Here is a 13,622-nt window from a genome sequence, read left to right as displayed (position 1 = left end):
CAGGAATGATTGTGTAGTTAAAACGTAACAGCAGCGGTTGTTTCCTCGGGGGAAGAAGTCAAACCAGCCCTGTAGCTGGAAGCACTTAAAACAGCCAGCTCTAAAGACACAAGCAATCCAGGCAGATCAGGAGCTGATGATAAATACGACGTGAGAGGTTTGAGTTTTGCAGACCATTCTTACGAAAAAGATCTTCCTTTTTGGACAGAAAAGATTCTCTTCTGTATCCTAGTAATGTTGCCTAGCTCTGTTTTCTCATTATAAAAAGAAAACACGATGAAAATAGGTCAGTCTGGTTCTGTAGTCCTTGCCCTTTTTCAGGGCTGCGCTGTTTGTGTTGCTGATGCACAAATGGCTGTACTGGATTTTTATTTTTTTTAAATCTCATTTTCTTGTTTGCTTTGCAATGCCTGCTACACTCATCACAAACATGCTACTGCAGTCTTTTAAGCTGACAGTGAATGTGACACTGCAATAAATTATATATTCTGTCTGCATGTGGAAATTTGAATAGTCGGTTCACAAAACGAAATCCAACTGAAAAGGGTAGCTCCGTGCATTGCTGTTTTCACTAAAGCTTGCATAGGAGAGGCAGAGACACTCGGATATTACTTTGGTTATTTAATAGCCTCTATCTATTCAAGGCCTTTGCAAGGTGCTCTTGCTGCTTTTGGCTGTGGACTGTGGTGATTAATATGAATTCTTTGTGCAGAGAGATTTCTTCTGTGTGCAGAAATTAGAGGCGAGTGCTGTTTTCGCTAGGCACAAGCCTTTACAGCTGAAGTCTGCTTTGATCCAGGCAGACACCAGTCCCCAGGGGAACGCTGTAGTGTTCAAAGTTCACGGACTGGAGAGCTAAATTCTATAGATTTCACCAAACAGACAGACCCTCTGTCTTTAATAAGAGTTCTGGCCTTTGTGCTGCTCTGCGTAGCTGTTGTGTAAGCCGCCAGCTTTGAAGCCTGGTTGGAGTCGTGAGCATGGTTCTCTCCCCAGTAAGTTCAGTAGCTGAAGGCAGATTTCTGCAGGTGCTGGAGTGGCAGGCATATGGCAGGAGGGTTTCTGCTGTGTGCTGGGGTGGAAGCTCAATCCTGAGAGGAAGCAGGAGAGGAGGACAAGTGTGGCAGGGACTGCAGTGCACCAGCTTAGCACCTGGTTAACATCCAGGCCTCTCTGAGATGGATCTTGCCTAACTCTTACTGAGATCCAGGGCTACTGCCTCCTTATATTTTAGTAGTGCTTCTTTTATCAACAAAAATCACTTAAGGTTGAGGCAGTTATTCAACTTCCTTCTTCTCTGAAAGCTGACCTGTGAGATCCTGGCCCAAAGTGAAAGGGGAGTGTGCGGGTGGGAGAGATGGGGGCCAGCGTGCTTGCTCCTCATCAACTCCTGGCCCCTTTGAACACCAGCAGAACATGACTGGCTCCCTCCTTGTCATGTGTAAGAGGAAACTGAGCCTGCCAGGCAGTCACGGCCTGCAGCAGCGGAAAAATTGGTTCCTGAGTACTCTGTAAAGCTCTCCTGTAACTGCCTTCAGTAACTCTGCCTTGTCCTCAGTTCACTACAAATAGCTATGGAACATGTGTAGCTGTTACTAAAGAAAGAGGGCTCTTATTTTGTCCACAGGCCCTTCAAAGTGCAGGCTGTCTTTCAGCCATTACTAGTCAAAGACGGTACCTTGGGGCAATGCTGCTGGTGCATCCTGCTTTTCTTATAGGGTCTGGACAGTGCTCTGCATATAATTCTGAGGCAAGCTGGACCCCACTTGGTCCTTCTGAGTCAGGGGTCCCAGTGTTCCTGTGGTGACAGGAACTGTGTTTTGACTGTCAGTGGCAGCCCAGTGCCAGGCAGAGCTGAGCATGAGGAGCATAGCAGTGAAGTAGTCTGTATGAGCTGGGACTGGTGCCTTGGTGAAAACTTCCCCAGGCGCAGATCAGAGATGAGTGAGAGGGGGAAACACCCCCACACATTCACGCTGCATCTCCAGTGAGCACGTAGCAATGGAAATTTAACTCTGCTTAGCCAGAGGCTCCTGAACACTAGCATGTGTGGCTTGGGAGCTACTTACGTCTATAGGTGCCCGGTAGCAAGTCTGGACTTTGTACAGGGAGTTTCTCACCAGCGCTTCCAGGGTGTTCACCAGGCTCTTGGCCCGCTGGTGCTGGGCAGCCTCAGCACTGGCTGCTGACTGTCTCCAGCATTCACATCCAAGTCTGACCTGTGTTTTGGCAATGGGGACTATGCGGCCATGCAGTCCGAGGCACAAAGCTTACTTGGTTCACTTGGGGAAGGCTCCTTGATATTTTTGTTATACTCTTCAGCTCAGAAAAATCTATGTACCTGGTCTGTTTCTTTTCTCAGGGGCAGTGAGTGCAGCAAGTCTATGCAAGTATTGTTCTACCCCATCCTCCTTGGAACAGCGTTACTTGTTTTCCTGGTGTAGACTGGTTTGGGCTTCTAGTGCTGTAAGTGCAGGTCCTCTGGTCTTCCTGGCACTCACCATCAGCATGTTTACACCCTTTTCCCAGCATTGCTGTGGTGCATGTCATCCAGGCAGTCCCTGACCTCTGCTCTCTCCTCTGCACTTTATTTCTAGTAGGTTCCTGATTTGCTGTCACCTTAGATAAGTCACTCTTCCATCCCCTGCTTTCCCAGCTGTAGAGGAAGAATTGTGCCTCTCTGCAGAGCTCTAAGCTTTGAGAGCACCACAAAAGGAGCTAGATACAGGCTTGCTCTATTCACTGTGCTTGACAACTCAGTAAATAAAACTTCACTCAATTGCTCGCTCTGTAATTCACACATAAAAGACCTGTCATTCTGATCTCTCCCACGCTGTGCTTTAAATGCAAAGGGTGGAGTGAGACTTTCTAGTAAAGCAGCACAATTTCAGTGCAGCACAGAATGGTCTTTGAGAGTAAGGTATTGTCATAAATAACGTAATGCATCTGCCTTGGCAGGAAGAGTGGAGTGCACGTGGTGAATCTGGGCTTTGTTATGGCCTTCCAGAATTTAGCGTGGATCTTGTGTCACTTGATAAGCGTTCTGGATCCTCAGAGTGTACAGGAACAGCTAACTTTTCAGAGAAAGGTAACACTTCATGCCAGTGGGGAACCTGGTTTTTCCTCATTGAGTTTGAGACTAATTAATAAATATTCATCATCTTCTGGTATTCACATTCTTATACCTTCAGCTGCAAAATGCATCCTAATCATCATGCTTTAAGGCTCTGTGTGAGAGCTGACTGGCCTGAGCCCTGGAGGACAGCCTGCTGTGGGCTCTTTCAGTCTGGCAGGAGGTAGGGAGGCCTATAGCATCCCTATAGCTTTTGGTTGTAAAGGTTCCACAGCATCTTTAAAAGCCAAGTTTTAAGGTTCAGGCATGTCCTCCCTAATCACCTCTGCCATCCTCCAGCCTAGTGTTCTCATCTCTGGTGGGATGCTCAGTTCTGCCGTTCTTGGTTGACTGTGCACCTTGGGTTTTTTGCTTCAACCCTTCTGGAAGTCAAGCTGCCCAGCCCGCTTGCTCTTTGCTTACAGAAACCAGAAGGCTTTGCCTTGAATGTAGAAAAGCTTTGTGTTGCCATCCCCTTCTGGTTTGCTGCACTCCTCCACAAAGTGTAGTTAGACCAAAGGAACTTGGGGTTTTCCAGCCTTTGCTTATATACCTGGTGGTGTGTATGCTGTGTCTGCATTTCAGAACAGCTGAATGTCCTTGGTAATACAGAATCCTGTTTTTAAGCAAGGATTATCTTTCCTCTGCCTCTGTGCGCACTCTGTTAACTGCTCTACTTGATGGGGCTACATACTGATTCGGCCGTGTCAAATGCCTCGCTCTCCTCTGGTGGTGTCCTTGTCACAGGGCTGGCAGTAGCCAGCAATAGAAATGGAATCAGCAAAATCTGAGGAGGTGGTTGTCAAGAGATCCTCTGTGGTATCCTAAGCTGAATTAAGGAAAAACTCAGCCTAGAGTTCATGGTGCTAACATGACACCTGCCCCTGGAGCCTCTCCCCAGGCTGTCTGGTTGATCAAGAAGAGTGAGAATCAAGTTTGAACAGCTAACAAGGCTTCAAGCTTGTAGCTGTTCAGTGTGCAGTGCCTGGAGGCCAGCACTTTCCCAGTCTCACTGTGTGAAGCTCTGCTTAGGAAGTGATGGTTACTGTGCAGAAGAGAGTGTGCATTATTGCGACTGGCTGTTAAAGTCTTGTGGAGCTGGAGCTAGACCTGGCTCATCACTGTGCTGGGGAGGTGGTTGTTTCTGCACTGTAAGCCCTTGGACAAGAGATCTCTCACTTTCTCTCCGTTTTATCAACGTGCTTTGAACACACGATTGGTAGCTCGACAACAAAGGCTTTAGTGGTAAAACCAGCTTCAGATGTTTCCACCTTGCTTTGTGGTTCACTGCCTCTTCTCCTGTGTCAGAAGTGGCATAGCGAGAGGCTGTGTGCATCCAGCTCAGAAATCGTCCTCCGGGGTGAAAACTTCTTGATCCTGTTTTGTCACTGAAGTCTGCTGTGAATTGCACCATCCGTAATGATGGTCAGCAGGCAGTGAAACGTCTCTCTCGGGGCAGACTGCGCTGGGTGGGCTCTGGGTGCAGGAGATGATGCATGGCAGCTATGGTTCCATTCCAGACATGTTCATCCCAGCCTGGCAGTGCTGGCATTTCAGTGCTGGGCCTCCAGACAGTGGGAGAACTGGGACTCTCCTCCAGGTGGCTGGCATGGAGGACTGCTCGGTGTCTCTCTGGTGGTGTTGGTAGCCCTGCAACACCTCCAGGGAAGCGCACGAGGAATAGAGGAGTGAATTGGAAGCTCTTGCTTACCAGAATGATGGTGAACCAAGCACTGTTTCTCACCGCAGAGCTGTCCCATGGAGGCACGGGGGAGCTTTCAGCACTGTGTTGGGTTGTGTGTGGCTGGTGTTAGATCATTGCCTGTTCTTCCTGGGTTTCCTGCAGAAAATAAGACTGTGTGCTGGGCTGACAGTCAGCATTGCCTAGGCCTTGGATTGAGTGAGCTGGCCTTTGCCAAGCTGCCATACCACACTGTACTCCTCTGACTCCCAGTGTTTCCAGGCAGGTCAGTATGGATCCAATCAGACCTTGCCTGACTGCGCTGCTTTCCCTTCCCTGTGCTCACCTTCTTGCTTTGACCTTTCCTTTCCCTTTTTGTATCCCCATGGAATGGCTGCCAGCCCCTGCCAGCTCTGCCTCTTAGAGCTGCCACTTGTGATTCCTGAAAGGCCAGGAGGTGTGAATGAATGGAAGCCCAGCAGAGAGCAATCATTTGTTACAGCAAGTTTTCTTTTCCCCCCTTTCTTCAGATACAGCACAAAGAATCCCTCTCTGCAGTCGGAGACGGTTCATTACAAGAGAGGGGTAAGCCAGCAATTCTCCCTGCCTTCCTTCAAGATTGATTTCTCAGACTGGAAGGATGATGAGGTAAGTGTCTTCTTAGTGTTCCCTTCTTTCCACAACCCTGTTGCCCAGAAGCGCTGGATTCCATTTAAGTTCACTAAATCATGGCTGGAAGACACCCTCTCCCAGCTGCCATGATGTGTTTTGTGGGTATGAGACTAATGGGGCCCTGGGAGGAGCAGGTATGAACACTGTGGGGACTTGGCAGGTAGATGAGGCAAACAGAGAAGAAACCCAAAGAAGCAACTTTTGATATTGCTGATCTGCTGGCATCCCAGCACCTGGTGTAGGAGGCAGACTGCAGAGATTGGCACTGGAGCTCTTCCTGGAGGAACCCCCACTCCTCAGCCTTCCTCTCCCTGCCAGCCAAAGAGCTTGTAGCAAGAAATGTCTGTCTCAATCTCTCTCTTTTTTTTCCTCTGGTCTTTTAGGAGAGTGGTCTCCAAAGTGAGGTGCATGCCTGAGGTGTTGAAAGAACTTCACTAGAATGTGTATATAACTTGTAAATAATAAATATTCATATATTGGGAGTGCATGCTTAAAATTGTTTTTACTGATAGGATGAATAATCAAAATAGTTTGGAGACCACTGCTCTAGAAAAGTCCTGTTCCGTTTAAGGCCATTATTAATGTCCTGCATTATTAACTGTAGCAGAGTTGGAGGGGATACTTTCCCTTCTGGGGCAGATTCACACCGATGCATTAATGCTTGAATAAGAGGGATGCCTTCCTCCTTTTATTTTAACCCATAACTGCAAACAGACAAGAACTTGGTTTTAATTAAGCTCTGTGGCTTTTACTACATGGCAAGATCTGTGGAATCCTATTAATTTTGGTATCTTTGCAAAATTTCAACCCAGGACAGTAACTCTCTGCCTCTTGAGCCCTTTGGCCCAAGGGCTTCTCCTGCATGGGAAGCAGGGCAGAGAGGTCTTGGTCTTTCCCCTGCTCCGTGCAGAATTGCCATAAAACATTTATGATGCAGAGGAGTTGGTCTGCAGCTCCTGCCAGTATATTTTTTTCTTGTGGACCTCTCTCCCAGGTCAGCATTGATGCTGCACTCACTTCCTGACCCAAGCCTGTATAAGAGTATAGTGTGTGTGAACATTGATTTTTTTTTTTAAGTAAAAAGAGAACTCTACCTATTAAAAAAAAAAGAAGAAAAAATAAAAGAAAAAGGAAAAAAGTAATCTTTCATGTATTTTAAAAAGATTGAATAGCTATTGTCTTGAAGTTACAGTTATAACTATAATCAGTCCTGTGCCTTAACAAACGCTGTGGCGGTTACCAAGAGCCTGCAGAGTCTTGTCTTCTGATGTCTTGACTTCTCTGCCAATATATGATTTCACAAGTTCAGCCTACAAAAGAGCTGGAAGAGCTGCTTTTCAATCCCTTCTGTCATCTGAGAGAGCTGGAAAGTAGGAGCTCAGATCCCTTTCTCCTTAAAGAATTGAGAAGCTTAATTTTCACTTTTTGTTCTTGACAGCAAGGTTTTAACTCGAGAACTAAAGTCATGTCCCTTTGACAGCTTAAAGGGAGAGGTGCTGTGGAAGAGTAAGCTTCTAGCCCCCTTCTTGATTCTGCTGCATCCTCTGTCTGTTCTCTTTTTTGTGAAGTAAATGTGGAATGAGCTCTGTGATTTGGAAGAGTTTCTTCTCCTGTTTTGGCTCCGTGTACATATCAGTCCATGTCCTCTCAATTCCAGTAAAATGCATATGGCTAAGTCTTCCTAATTGTCCACTGAAATGCATCATTTCATCTGAAACAGCTGGCAGAGTCTTATCACTCATCTGTGTACAATTGCATGCTTCACATTGCTTTCCAGCTTTATTACTAGTATTGTCCAAAAAACCCAGATTTGCTTCATATTTTTGCTCAGTGTAATACTCACATATGATGTATTTCTTGGCTGGCCAACAGAAGGAAAAATAATGTTATGTTGGGTTGTTATGTGGAAAGCTTTATAAGAGTTTACTTTGTCTTTGTAATGTACCGGTTTCCTTGTAAGCTATAGTGTATGGCTTGCGTTGAGACAGTTGTTTGCAGGTCTCTAAAAATGAATGTGAAATGGACCCTTAAAGAGGCCTTTTGTTTGAGAATGCAAAAGTTTGTATCATAAAGCAACCACAATTCTGTGATGTGACTTCCCCTTCAAATGGACAAATGGTAACTGTTGTTGTACAGTAATAAGAGCAGGAAGCAAAGCAAAACCGTAAGCTTCTTTCAGCAATTTTAATCAATTGTCCTTGATGAAATTTCCCTCTGTGGCATGCCGTAATGGTTTAAAAATGCAAGCTGGAAAATAGTGGCTCAATGAGTCTCTTCTATAACAAATATTGAGAGGTTAAAAGTTAGCTCTGCTACACTGCTGTTTTGGAAAGATAATAGATTCTGGTAGTTTAAAGGAGGAATAAAATGTAAAACCATCATACAGAGTACGAAAATTGGTATCCCTCAGGTTTGAATACTAGCTAGGTCAAATCATAAGGTCTCCCAGCACATGCTTTCCATTTAGAATCAGGTTTGAACATTTGAACGGAGGGGTGTGTGTGTGTGTATGTGTGTGCGCAAAGCTAAGAGTTGTTTCTGCAAAGCGCTGCAGAAGCTGAGTGGCCCCAAAGACACGCAACCTGCCCAAGGAACGCACAGCAATGGACAGAAGAGCAGCAGACTTGCAATTCTCTTCCCCCCTACACCTCCCTTGGAAGGCTAGTGAGCTGTTGCTGTCTGAAGCACGTGCCCACAACTCCTGTCAGCTATGCAAGTACTGGGCTATGGTAGGCCTGGCTGGTGGCTGCCAGGGTATATTGTCTCCCAGTGTACAGTTATCATTCATTTCAGGATGAACGTTTAGGTTGTAATTAATTCGAGGAGGAACCATTTTAAACTATGTCAAGGCTCAGGGCGGGAGTCACCTTCCCTCCAGTCTGGGTGTTTTGGGTTGCTGTTTGTGCGGATGCCAACGATTACTCTGATAGTTTAACTTTGGAGGGACTCGCTGGAGAAAACCACGCTGCAAATGATGTTGGAGCTGCAGGAAAGTGAGAGAGGCCTCCCTGAAACCCTACCTGAATGGTGCTGTGGTGCTTCTAAGTGGGTTTTCACTGGAAAACTGAAAACAGACTACCTGGAGCACCATGGTGAAATGACATTTTTTCCCTCTCTTGGCAAGTGATGAGACAAAAAACCCTAAGTCAGTAATTAACAAAAAACACCAGAAATAGTCTCTGAACCACTTCTGTTCCTGGCATGGTACGGTGTGTGTAAGGTTGCATTTTTCTTGTGTTTGTAAGATGACATGGAGCTTTGAAGAGCTTTAATGAAGTGTGAGGCAAAGGAAGAAATTGAGTCTATTTTCCTTGCCCTCAAGTGAGATCTTAGATTTTCACTCTTGCCCATTAGAACGTCAAGGACCTGAATTTCATAACATGCCAAGAGATGGAAATCAGTTTGATGTTTACTTAAAGTGTTGTGTGAGCTCGAAGTTTTACAGATTTTTCTCTACATCTTCAAGAGCTTCATACAAGAGTCAGGAGGTTTTTTGTGGTGTAGGGAGCATAATGCTTACTGTTGTGCTATAACCAGTACATCCTACCATGCACCAGCAAGACTATGGCTCACCAGTTACATTTTGGGAAACTCGTCCTACTACAGATCACTTACAAGTTTTTCAGGATATATGAACTGGTATTAAATAACATATAAAATCCAAACAGAGATCCTTTCCTTTGTTAGCCACATTTGGAGTTTAGTGCCATGTCAGTGTATATATGTTGTAGTTATTCTGATTAACTCCCTTTGAAAGTGTCTGAATTTTAAATCCTTCTGCTCTGTCATGTCCTTTTGAGACCAGGGACTAGGGGACCATCAGAAAGGGCCTTCATTCCTCTGATGTTAATGCCATCTTGACCGTTGTCTTCAGGCAAGCCTGGTGTGAATTGTCTAACCTCACCTTGTTTGTTTCCCTCAGCTGAACTTTGACTTGGACCGCGGCGTGTTCCCTGTGGTCATCCGAGCAGTGGTGGATGAAGGGGACGGTAAGCGTGCTGTTGTGTTCCTTTGGTCTTCTAGTTCTCTTTGAGGTTATGTGACTCCTTCAGGGCAGGCCTCCTTCTGCAATGATGAAAACATTTTCCTTGTAGGAGAGGCTTGGGGAGCCCTTCCAGAAGGAAAGGCTGAAAAATATTGAACTCCTGAAAAATATTTCAGGAGTTCACCTTAACTTCCCTGTATTAAAAGGGCTCAGCTAACCACAGTTTTGTACATAAAAACATGCTTTTAAAAAAAATAGCCTCCATTCTTTACAGGAAAAATGGCCATGGTATTTAGTGTTGGCGTGGTGTTTAGGAGAGCTCCTGGCTCTGCCACCAATGCCAGGCACAAATTGGACCAAGTACAGCTTCATTCAGCAGTTTAAAGTTCTCCTGCTTTTTCTGACGGATGCTGAGTGGTTACAATAGAAGAGCATAACCTTTAATGAGAAATAATATTGTTGATAATTTTTAAAGCACATTGCTGTTTTGGAGAGGGAAGTCCAGTAAATGTTTAAATTGTTACCTTGCACAGTATTTTCCTTAGGGGCTGTGTGCCTTTGGGCTCCATGTGTTTGCACTCATTCTGAGTATCAGCAATTAAAAGGACACAAGGAAGTAATGTTTTCTCTAAAACTGGGAAGTTTTGAGGTCAGTAGGACCAGCATTTCCCTTCTCTGTTTTGTAGCAGTTTGTGCAACATTTAAGAATAATTAGGAAGGAAAAAAGCCATTGTTCAGTGCAGTCACTTGCTCAGTTTCTTATGTTGTAGATGTGAAAGTGCCCAGAAACTCACTATGTTATTTTTCAGTCCTCCAAGCAGGGTGAAATAGAACTGGATGAACCAATTAAAGTGTGACTAACAAAGCACAGTGCAACATAAAGGAAATAATTTCTGAAGTGCTTCTATTTTTGGTGTTTTCAGACACGGATAGTAAAATTGACATATATGTATATTTCTTGACCATAAATATAAAACACCTTCCTCTGTGGAGCTTTTGGGAACATGTTTATACTTTCTAATGTTGGGCGTGCTTAGGAGGACAAAAAACAGAAGGGAAGACAGCATGGGAAGCAGACGTTTATGTACATGCCATACCCAGTCTTAGCCAATAGCGTGCTGCCATTTATCTTACTATTGCTTTTAAATCCCTTCCTGGAAAGAATATCAACACAAAAATATGTGACACTTGAGCGAGATTTGAGGAAATTGTTGTGTATTTTAGTTCTTTTTTTTAATGGATGGGACTGGAATGAGCTGGCCTTGTCCATTTGGAACACTTGGAAAATTACAGCTGGCCTGTAGCTGTTTGTGTTAAATAAAATTGAGTGGCAAATTAAAATAGCAGTCAGGGAAATGTTGGTTTGGACTGAATTCTGCCAGGAGATGTTTGCGTGCCTTGAAGAATGTGAGCTTGCAATGTCAGCCTTCTTCCACTCCTGCCAGCAAGACTGCTTTCAGGGAACGGTACAGAAACCCTTCGGGGAGGGAAGGTGCTGCGCAGAGTGAGTGGCACAGCTCCAGCCACACACACTGCTTGAATGCCACGGAGGATGTGAAGGAAAGCGATGCCTGTTCTCTCTTTCTCGTCCATTCACACTGTGGAATGGGACCGAATGTCATCTACAGAGTGAGCTAGAACAGGCTTGCTCTTGGCTGGTGGGGGTGAGCAGGAAGGTGAATTTTAGCTCTCTTTTCTGTGTGCCATTATGTTCCTGATCGCACCCAAATTGCTGTGTTCTTGGTTACCCAGCAAATCTGCAGACTTGGAAGTACCCCACATGCTGTTGTTTCCAGACAAAATCTTTGTGCTGTAATCCAGTGAACGGTTCCTCTTGTTGTCTCAGCTGTTCTGGGGGCCCAAAGGAAGCTGTGGAGCTCCTTTCGCTTTTAGACAACACAGGAGTTGCTTTCTTCAGCTCTTAACTTTCTGGCACTGAGCTGATGTAGTGTCTGGCAGCTCTTCTGTATGTGCTGAGCACAGCCCTGGTGCTCATCGGTTCAGACAGGCGAGGTGGTTACGTGCTTTCCCTTCCCTCCCTGACTCCTCCACAACCTCTGTTTTGCATTTCCATGTGATGAGTATGAACATAATTAAGCAAAAGGGTCCAACCAGTTGAAGCTGAGTGGAACATTAGGGTCTTGAGCCAGAGAGACTGGGATTGTACCTCGGTTTCCTCTATTCTGTATTTTTATTTGCTGAGGGAGCCATGAATGCAGTACGGAAACCTCTGTCAGCCCCTTCTAAAAGCTGTTCAATTAGGAGGGAAGCCTCAGTTTTGGAAGATGTGATATTTGTCACTGGAGGAAAAAAAATAAGAGAACTGCACAGAGATGTTTCACTGTCCAAAAATGGTATGAGGAATACATGTTTTATAAGCATGTCGGATTAGACAGAAATAAAGTGATACGTACCAGAGCTGGAAGGGCTGCCAATTGATGTTAAACCAGATGGATTTATTAATCTCTGTGATAAACTCAGGTAATTAAACACAGGAATTTGAGGGGAGAGCAGAATCCTACTGAGCTCTTTGTTTTGCTGTCCCTCTCCAACCTCTGAAAACAAAGTGGGATAGTTTGGAGCACCTGAGATAACAACGGCATGTCTCTGTAGGGCCCACCACAGACCCCTGCAGGAGTTTGAGATGAACCAACATGATGACAAGATAAGTTGCTAGAAGAGATGAAAATAAAATAAGGGCTGTTTAGAACTTGTAAATGGACTAACATTCAGTTTATGGTAGTATTATGCTTGTGCTGCTTTCAAGGTTTAACCAGGACCACTCCTTCTCTTTTTGCAGTGGTGGTTGAGGTGACGGGTCATGCCCATGTTCTCCTGGCTGCATTTGAAAAGGTAAATGAGTTCTTTTTCTTCTCTCTGTCCCTGTCCTTGCGTATGAAATAATTTCCATGGGTCATTAGTTTGTATTTATATAACACTTAGCACAACGGAGTCCTTGCCTTGACTGAGGTTCCTGAGTGCTTATTGTAGTACAAATAATTGCTTGCAGCAGCTCCTGTGCAGTCTGTAATTATCACTTGTACCTGAGCTGGTCACTCAGCTAATTGTACCTGGTGTTTCCTGTGTGTGGGGAGAGGGTGTGCCTCAGTGGCTGGGATGTTTGAGTGTGGAAGGTGTTGACCATGGCTCCAACTATGCAGTTTTCCAGGGCCTCGTGATCCCTTTGCAGAACCGGATCTGCTGTGTCCAGACCCTGTTGCACCATTGTTTGGCCTTAGTTTACACGTAGGACCAGCCCTTTTAAAGAATTAGAACACATCCTGTATAAAGATGTTGTGCTCCACTACTTTTTGGTGACATGTTTGATGTAGCTGACTGTTGCTCAGGCTAAGCTAAGCTGTATGCACAAGCCTGGATAACAACATTTCTTCCCATGATAACTGGACCCTGAAAATAGTTGCAAGATCCATAACTGCACTATGTTGTGTCTGGTTGTGGTAATACTGCAGACACATATCCTGGGCAAGTGATACTTCTTGTGACATGCTAAGATGAGACGAGAGATACTGGAGCAGAGCTGGGCATGTAGAGGGGAGCAGGATCAATGCTGTGCTATTAGAAATTCCTCACTTTCAGGCTGGCATGTGGACTGACTTCTGTTTCCCAGTCTGCTTGGCTCCTGCCGTATCCATAAGCAAGTTGACAGGTCTTACTTTGTTCCTAGGTGGATAATATGGATGGTGACAAGCTAAGTCAGAGGGCATGGGAAACCCTTTGGCTGGAGGATGCTCAAAGTGTTCTGAGTTGCTTTTTTGTTGGACTTAGTATGTGAATAAAATGAGCTTTTCTTTGTTATGAAGGCTGCCCTCAGCACTGGCTCTGTATGTAGTTCTGCTCCCTGCAATTAGACATCTGTCAGAAATTAGATGGGCAGCTGCAGCACCCCTGGGACTAGGACAGGGATGTTACTCCTCTAGTTTCCTCCTCCAACTGATCTGGAAAAGCAAAACACGCTGGAATCCCTCTGTTGTTCAGCAGCACCTGGGAGAGGACAGCATGGGCAGTGCGTCCTTGGGGAAGGCTGTAGTGTTTGGAGCCCATCTGTCACCCTGGTGGGAAAGTACTGTAGGTGGAGACCCCTTAGTCTTGCAAAATGATTGTTCAGCCATTTCTGAGGAGAGAAAAATAGGTGAGAGCACCAGCTTCCAGCA

General features: G+C 45.3%; 1 protein-coding gene across 1 annotated transcript in view; it reads left to right on the top strand.

Moving 5' to 3' along the window:
- Nucleotides 1-12,311, top strand: part of LOC104546275 (E3 ubiquitin-protein ligase MGRN1-like) — a gene marked incomplete at both ends in the record, with an annotated part of 26,977 nt that extends 14,666 nt beyond the window's left edge. The window contains 3 exons of the mRNA XM_010191628.1: nucleotides 5,324-5,441; nucleotides 9,388-9,454; nucleotides 12,251-12,311. Of these exons, the coding sequence (XP_010189930.1) occupies nucleotides 5,324-5,441; nucleotides 9,388-9,454; nucleotides 12,251-12,311 (246 nt within the window). The remainder of the gene's footprint in view (nucleotides 1-5,323; nucleotides 5,442-9,387; nucleotides 9,455-12,250) is intronic.
- Nucleotides 12,312-13,622: the final 1,311 nt, after the last annotated feature.

Source organism: Mesitornis unicolor, unplaced genomic scaffold (genome assembly GCF_000695765.1).
Source record: "Mesitornis unicolor isolate BGI_N332 unplaced genomic scaffold, ASM69576v1 scaffold45099, whole genome shotgun sequence".
NCBI classification, from domain to species: Eukaryota; Metazoa; Chordata; class Aves; order Mesitornithiformes; family Mesitornithidae; genus Mesitornis; species Mesitornis unicolor.
The sequence above is the reverse complement of the archived record's forward strand: the minus strand, read 5'-3'. Positions and strand labels throughout refer to the sequence as shown.